Source organism: Apaloderma vittatum, unplaced genomic scaffold (genome assembly GCF_000703405.1).
Source record: "Apaloderma vittatum isolate BGI_N311 unplaced genomic scaffold, ASM70340v1 scaffold10631, whole genome shotgun sequence".
Lineage (NCBI taxonomy): Eukaryota > Metazoa > Chordata > Aves > Trogoniformes > Trogonidae > Apaloderma > Apaloderma vittatum.
Window position 1 is genome coordinate 38827 of NW_009700844.1, and position 8143 is coordinate 46969.

General features: G+C 48.4%; 1 protein-coding gene across 1 annotated transcript; it reads left to right on the forward strand.

The window, feature by feature from the left end:
* Positions 1-378: 378 nt before the first annotated feature.
* On the forward strand, positions 379-5223 carry LOC104281053 (lymphocyte antigen 6E-like). Its single transcript, XM_009878911.1, has 4 exons — positions 379-427; positions 3681-3800; positions 4504-4626; positions 5204-5223. Exons 1-4 carry the CDS (start codon positions 379-381, stop codon positions 5221-5223), a joined length of 312 nt encoding a protein of 103 aa, XP_009877213.1.
* Positions 5224-8143: the final 2920 nt, after the last annotated feature.

The following is an 8143-nucleotide window of genomic DNA, read 5'->3' on the forward strand; positions in this document are numbered from 1 at the left end:
TTGGAGCTAGATGATCTTGAAGGTCCCTTCCAACTCAAACCACTCTATGATTCTAAAATAAAAAATATATCAAGAAAGCACCTAGTTAATCACAGTAAACAATAACACAATTATTTTTCCTTTCTTCCTCAAAAAAAAGGACAAATCAGGTTAAAGCAAACTGCTTTATCAGTGCAAACACTTGCCGGAGGGTTCCTGCTGCTGCAGGACACTGAGCCTTGGCTTCCCAGCCTGATGTCCAGACACCCCCGAAGAGTCATCTCTGCAAGAGGCCACCACACAGTGAATCATGCTGGGCAATCCTTGTTCCCTGGAATAGGTCTAGCTCTTCGGTTGCTACCTTGTGACACCTGATAGGACTGACACACCTCCTCCGGCATGCACAGTGGCATGCAGTCCCTGAGTCTGGCAGAACTTCATCTGTTGGGTAAGAGATGTGGCTTATCCCCTCCACGCCCAGAAGATGTGCGTCCATTGGCGAGGAATGGTTGGTGCTCACGGGGTTATCAGGGCTGACTTCACCATCCTGTTGATCCTGCTTTACGTCAGCTGTATTGGCAGACCCAATGGTTTAACACGTCTGACAGAAACCTCAAAAATATCTGCAAAGCAACCAAAAAAACTCACCCCAAAAATCCCCTCTCCTGTGGGTTTTTTTTTTACCCTTCAAAAGGAAGTTGCTATGAATTTTGGTGTCCCTTTGAACTTCCGCCATCCATGCCTTCGCTGTGCTGAGCAATGACTAGTCCCATCAGATCCTCTAAATAACGCTGATGACCATGACCCCTGCCTCAGGGATGTTTATTCATCTGACTGATCTCCTGCCCAGAAAATAACATTGGCCCCCAATCATTTTAGCCCTCTCCTTATCCATCAGGTCTCTTTCTTCCTCATGTTTTCTTCTCCTTCTGAATCTCCATCTTCTAAACTCCAGACTGTAGGTACAGCTGGGTCTCTTCTTTGTCCTGCAGACCAAATCTTGCAGGGTGGAGAAGGAAGGGGCAAAGGAGAGAGCTGATTGCCCAAGTGGCTTTATTCAAAGGGGCTGCTCCTGATTCATTGTCTCTGCTCTTTGGTGGCTTGGTGAGTGGTGATTCACAGAGATGTCAGCTGATGTCTAGCACCAAACTGCCTGGCAGCTCTTTCCTTGGAAGCAGAAGTGGGACAGGCAGTCAAACGGAGGCCCCAGAGGGGCTGAAATTATCAGCTCCAGGTCCACCCAGATGTAAGCATGCAGAGAAATCATAAAGACTAGGAGTGTTATGTCTGACCTGTATCTATCAAGACTTTGAATCGGATGCTCCATGTAGAAGGGGGACAAGGATATTTTCACCATTTGCTCAGATGTTGCAAAGCTGGAAGCCAGCCTCCAGCGTCCCTGCTCCTGTGTTTGAATGACAAGGCCGTTGGTCTCTTGCTGCAGCTGCTCTCAGAAGCAGGAGGCAAAGGATTTAGGACTTTGTAGATAACCAGCAGCTTTTATAGGCAAACAGGAAATTATAAGACATTTCCTGTTTATATTGCCAACCATGGATACACAGCTACATCTACCCTGACTGTAGGTATTGGGAGTTCTCCAGGTCTAACCCTGGAAATACAGTTGGCAATAGTCCACGCAGATGAAGCCGTTAATTTATGCCCCTTATTACCATTTTGCTCTGAGGAGCTGCCTTCGCTGAACTATCTGGCCACAGATGTGATGACCAGATTGGAGCTAAACAGTAGAAAACCCCCACTCAGACATCAATAGCACTGCTAGCCTGACCATAGATAAATTAAAGTATTAAATGCAATAAATGGAATGAATTGCCTTAGTGCTTTCACTCCTCTCTGGACCCATTAGACCAGCCTGAAGGCAATGCTGAGGTGAGAAAACAACCCATGTGCATTCCTAGCCTGTCAAATAACGCGTGATCCCTGCCCACTCTTTCAAAATTGTTGTCTTCATCATCGCTCAGTGCAAAGCCAGGGAATATATATATCCTGTCCCCAGGTGAGGGTGTTTCTCCTGGGCTGCTGAGACGACCAAGAGAAGATGAGGGCCTCCTTCCTTGCCATGCTGGCTTTGCTCCTATGCGCAAATCAAGGTGAGCTATCACGGTTTGCTACCAGGCAAAGAATAGCTGCACGTTTAAGGCCAGGGAGGCACCGTAGTCAGGGAAAGACATGGGAGAGGGTGCCTTAGCTCTTGCAGCTGAAGGACACAGCATTCCTCTTTGTCTTTCTTATCTGTAGTCTTATCTTGGGTGTGTGGAAGGTTTATTTTCTGTGGGGAGATCTCCCTACAGACACGTGTACTAGTGGGTTTTTATAAAAGTGAGACATTAAGAAGGAAGGAGTAGCCACTGCTGTGCCTTTGCTAAGAGGCTTTTTAGTGAGTTTGTCTGTTGAGACAATGCAAGACCATGATTTTCTTCTAAATCTTGATGAAGAAGTGTGCTTCAGCCTACAATACATCTACAGCTCCATGCGTCTGGGTCCTACTGCAGCCAGTGACGCTGTTTCTAGCAGCAGCAGTGGGACAGGGCCAGCCCTACAACATCTGGCTTTGTGCAGCTGCCTGCTGACCGCCCCTGATTTCTGTTCGTCTCAGAGACCCGACAAGCTTGCTGATTTCAGAGATCTTGGGATGAAGTTGGAGATTTAAGGAGAAGTTGAGTTGGGAGCTAAATGGGTTAAGCAGCCTTATGCTGGGATATTGGGTGGGGATGTATATTTGCATATAATTTGCATTGTAGTTTATGTGTTTTATCTCACATTGCAAATGAAATCAGAGCCTTCTTAAAGTAGATGATCTTATAACTTCTACAGGTAAGAGAGTTAAGCAACCAGAGACAATAAATGTTATCCTCATTTTGTAAAGAGGAACAGGGTTTGCCAGTGCTTGGAAGTTTGCCACATTGTCTGGTGCAGAAAAATAATTTCCTGGAATAGTTATTTCTGTCTCATTGTGGCCTAAGAATACCTTTCTGCTATTTAGCTTTGTTCACTTACCAGAAGAGCGATTCTGACAAATTTCCAAGTGTTAACAAGGCCCGGGGGACAGAGAGATTGTCTTCAGTGCCAAATTGAAGACTGCCCTAATCCGTGTTAGGTAACCTCGGCAGTACAAATGAAGTGTTAGACTGCGCATGTCTTAGGATGGAATTCACACAATGAAGAGTTAAAATCCCTTCTCCTCACTTTTTTTTTTTTTTTAATCTAGTTAAGAGATGTATGTTTGAGGACACTGAAGTCACAGGTGTGGGAGACTGACTTCTGTAGGCTATGGAGGTCCCAATTAAACCTATTCAGCTGCTAATGCTTACTGCACTATTTGGCTATCGTCTCTGTTATAGTGTTTCCAACAACTAGAAGGGACAGCCTTAGGACATCCCCGTAGATTCTTAGGGAGGTTTCTTCCCAGCTCCTTGCGGCACATCAGTGCCCTTGGCCCATCGTGTTATTATCTAGAGTGCAGGGTAGGAAGGACAGACTTGCACCATCTGAGCATGTGTGTTGGGTGTAAAGGCGCAAACGTGAGGACGGCAGAGTGGGTTGGGGTTGGCTTTTGCAGCCCCATCCCTTTCATCAGGCCTGGCACCTCATGTGTTTGAGAGTCAACAGAAAGAAGGCGGTAATTTTTACTGACAGGACTGACAGCATGTTGTCTTGTCTTCCATATCCTGTGTCTCCTGCAGCAAATGCCCTCTATTGCTACACCTGCGACTGGCAACAAAACAACTGGAACTGTCTGAAGGCCAAGAAGTGCTCAGACAATGACGAGTACTGTGTGACCAATGTTGCCTCTGTAGGAATTGGTATGTGCTGGCTGCGTATCCTCTGATGGGGACTCAGGAAGGGGATGTGGGGTTTTGCTTGGATTTTTTATGGTCACCCTTTGTCGATGGAGGATGAGGAGTCATGGGGAAGCACATTCGGGAGGTAGAGGCCGTGCTAGCCCAGCCTGGCAGTGCTGAAGTTTGCATGCTTCGAAATCCTCCTTCCCACCACGTATTGAGATTTTCCTCTTTAGCCTTTGGTTCATGCCTGCATGAAAAGAAAGGGGACACTGAGAGAAAAAGAAGGACAAAATGAGGATCCTTCAGAGGGAGAGTAAATAAATTTGAAGCTTGATCAGACAAAGAGTTTGAAATAAGCAGTGCGGATGAGAAGTTTTAGAGAGATATAGAGGGAAATAAAATTATTTTCTTCAAGCAAAAAAAGCCTAGAAATGTGCTTTCCGTGCAGGCATTAGCAACGTCTCATGCATGCCATCGCACACCTAAGAAAGCTTTACCATGAGGATCCAGGTGCCCAGAAGGGATATCGAATACCTTGTGTAGCTGGTCACCAGCACTTATTGGGCAGTGGTGGGGATGGGGTGGGACTCATTGGCCATGCTGGTCCTGGGGGCTGTGGGGTGACAGTGAGACTCATTAGTCCATCTCCCTCCTGTACGAGATCAAGGAGCACTGAGCAAACTCCCACTGCTAATGCTGCTGTCTCCTTTCTTTGGGCAAGGCTCTTTGTCTTTCTGGAAAAGGATCACCAAGAAGTGCTCTGAGACCTGCCCAGACCACAACTTCAGACTGGGCCTGGCTACCTACACCTCATACTGCTGCCAAAGCTTCTTGTGCAACCTGAGTGCGTGCCCAGGACCGAGGCTAGCTCGGCGGTGAGATGGCACGGGGGGTCCTGTGCCACGGTCCTTCTTCACCTACTCAGCGGTGGTGGGAGAAAGAGGCTCCTGAAGGCCTGAAGAGAATGCTCAGATTCCCCCAGAAGGGTATGGACATCGAACGTACTGCAGAATAGATAAAGTATTATGGTCACCACCTCCTACCCTGTGTTACCTGCCAACCTGTAGCTTCTCCATTGCTGCTTATGCCTGAGCTCTGTCACCCTCGCATCTTGATGGATAACTGGCTGTGCTATGACCTGCAGCTTGAGGGAGAGAGATGCTCTTTCTGCCTGTCCTGCAAATCTCTAGAGGGAGTTTTCCTGCAATCTTACCTTATCTGGGGTGTAGCTGAGCGCCACAGAGTGGAAGCTTGCAGACTCAGGGACTGAGGGTGAGGGGAAATAACGAGCTCTCTTGCACCAACTCAGAAGGGAAGCTGTGCATACTCACAGGGTTGCTGCTGGGGAGGGAAAAAGGCAGTCCTGTGTATAAAAACTTGAGCCTGAGGTGGGTGCTAGCTGCAGCTCTCCTCCCTTTCAGCCGTCATCCCCTCCGGCTAGGGTCAGCCCCCAGCTAGGGACGACCCCCTGTGCCCCATTAACAGTCAGATATACCAGCAACAGACCCATTGTCTCTCCCTGTGGTGCTAAATTTTTACCAAAAGGATGCTTATCTGCACGACCTGCATATCTGTGCATATCTGCTTACCTGCAGTCTTTGTCTCCACCTCCACTTCCTGCAGCTGCCTTTGGTCATCCCTTTCTTTGTGCTGTCTGTGCTCACTTGTGGCTTTTGTTGGAGCCAAGTGACCTTACCCAGGGCTAGGACTGCCCTGCACCTACCACTTGACATCATGCCTTTCAGCAAGCCATTCCTTTACCTGTCCCTCTGACATCCCCCCAAAGCAACCACCGAGTAATGAAAAGTATTTGGAGCATTTGGGTTGAGCCGCTGAGGAGCGGTGGAGGTGTTTGGAAGAGAAGAATATAGATTTCAAAGAAGCCAAATATTTCATGTAGATGTTTCCAGAGGCTGCCGAGAAATGAGGGTGAAAGGAAACTGAAAAAACGACCAGTGACAAGAGCTCAGAGATTTTTCATTGCCAGAGGAGCTGCCGAATGCCTCTCCCAAGCAACACTCTGTTTTTGGAGGAGGAGTTTTACTCTGACAAAAACATGGCAAAGCTTAAACTCTGGTCTGCTCGAGCTCTCAAATCTGCAAAACATTGCTCAGCCAAGGGATGACGCTCTGTGCTGTGCCTCAAACCCAGCCCTGGTAAACAAGGGGGACAAAAGGGGCTTTGAGCTGTGCCAAGCACGTCTGCCTTGGGTTAGTGCCCATGGCTGCTCTGGATGAATGCCTTCTTCTGAAATGCTGCATAACGGGAGTCCTCAGAGATGTGCTCTCTCTTTTATTAATCGACTTCTACTTTCCTTTACCCCCTCCTTCTCACAGTTACGCCACGCTGCGAGGGCAGTTCTCCACGCTGAAGGAGCCACACTGGGTGATGCACCTCCCTTCACCTCTTCATTAGACCACGATCCTTTTCATGCCCTACTTAGGAATTTGCATTTTCCGCCCTGAAGCAATCCAAGCCCCCTCCTGTCCCTCAGCCCGAATGCTCAAAAGCTCTAATTTACTCCTCACACAATATTTTCTCATAAAAAAAAAAAAAAGAGGGGGGGAACTTGTGTGTTTTTTTTGTCCTGTGTGCCAGAATTATTTAGCTCTCTGAAAGCACTGAGGAATCCCAGTTGGACAGACTCTAATAATTAATATTTCATTGTGTTGGATTTACACATCCTGCAGTAGCGGAGACAGAATCCCCCACAGCCTGCAGGAAAACAGTCAGGCTTTTTTTTTTTTTGCCTTTTTTTTTTCTGCTTTAAAGCATGACTGGCTGGTTGGTTGGGGTTTTTTTGCTTGAATTTGTCTGCAGAAAAGAATTTTGCATCATATGGCTAATATAAAGGGAAATAAATCATCCTGGGCATAGCTGAAGAGCAAAGGGTTATTTCCCTTACTCAAGGGTGTTGAAAACTACCCTCCTCTGCAGTGCAAAGCTACCCTGGTGCCAATTACTCCTCTCCAATATATCTGAGCTTTGCAGGAAGAAGAGGTGGGTGTGAGTCCTAAACACTCATTTTGACTAAGAATTAGGGCCAATCAAGACCGCAGAGAGAGAGCAGGCATTAGCACAGGGATGAGGATGTCCAGAAAACTACCCCAAGCTTGTGCCTCTTGCTGTGTCAAGGCAGTGTCCACCCCTTGGGTTTGGAGGACCCTAAAGAGAAAGGGATTATGCACAGGGTGGAAGGGCTACAGGCTGCACTGAGCTTCTCCAACCCCATTCAAAGATGTGATGGTGATGATGGGAGAGGGGCAAAGGTGTGGTTCAGGGCAAGCCACAGTGCAAAGGAGACAGCTTAGCTGGAGATGGCTCGGAGTGCGGCAGAAAGATGCTACAGAGAAAGATGCTACGGAGAAAGATGATACAGAGAAAGATGATAAAGAGAAAGATGCTACAGAGAAAGATGCTACAGAAAAAGATGCTACAGAGTTGGCACGGCGTTACTGCATTTGGGGAGGGGATACCCAACCAGCCAGACATGGGGAGAGAAAGGAGAGAGGGCTGCTGTCCCCCAGGTGGTTAACAGACCCGGTGCAAGGCACGGAGAAAGAAGTGCCCAAGCATAGTGCCCACTTAGAAGAGGCAGCACAAAGCAAACACAGAGTCCCTTTCAGGGGCTGGAGCTGGCAGGCGCACGCAGCATTGAGATGAAGCAACAATTACAAATGGCATAATAAATGCCTGGCTGTAGATAATAACTAGCACTTTAAATACCTAAGGGACTCATCAGATGGACGTCAGGGGGAGTTGTGACGCGGCTCCTTCGGGGCCACGTTGTAGGACAGTTGGGCTCGCTGTGTGTGGTTGTCACCCTTCCCCATCTGCCATCAGAGCTACCAGCTTACAGCCTCCAACAGCAAAACCCGCGTGATAAATTTAGCCCTGTGCCAAGCTGTGTGTGTGGGTGAGGCTGGAGAGGTGCTGGGAGAGAGACTGGAAGCAGGATGGAGAGGTCAAGCCTTGTAAAAAAGGGGAGCAGCGGTGTCCTGGGCAGGAGTCCCCATGAGACATGATGGTAGATGAAGGCAGCCAAGCCTCTCTGTGGCCAGCAGCCACCCCATCTGTCCTACGGCCACCCAAGCCACCGAAATGAGTTTCACATCAGGCAGGAAAACACCAAAACCACCTTTCTGAAGTGCAGCCCCTGCTGTGTTGCCCAGCTCTCTGCAAGAGTCAAGGTGGGGAGGTGGTGAGGTCCATGTTTGGTTTGTGGGGTGGCCAGCATCGTCGGGGTGCCAGTGAGACCTTCTGGGTCACGTAACCCGGGGAAGGGGGAGAGAGAAGTGACCTGGCTGTCCCCAGCAGGTATCAGAGTGTGCTGCAGGCTGGACAAACACCTGACAAAAAAA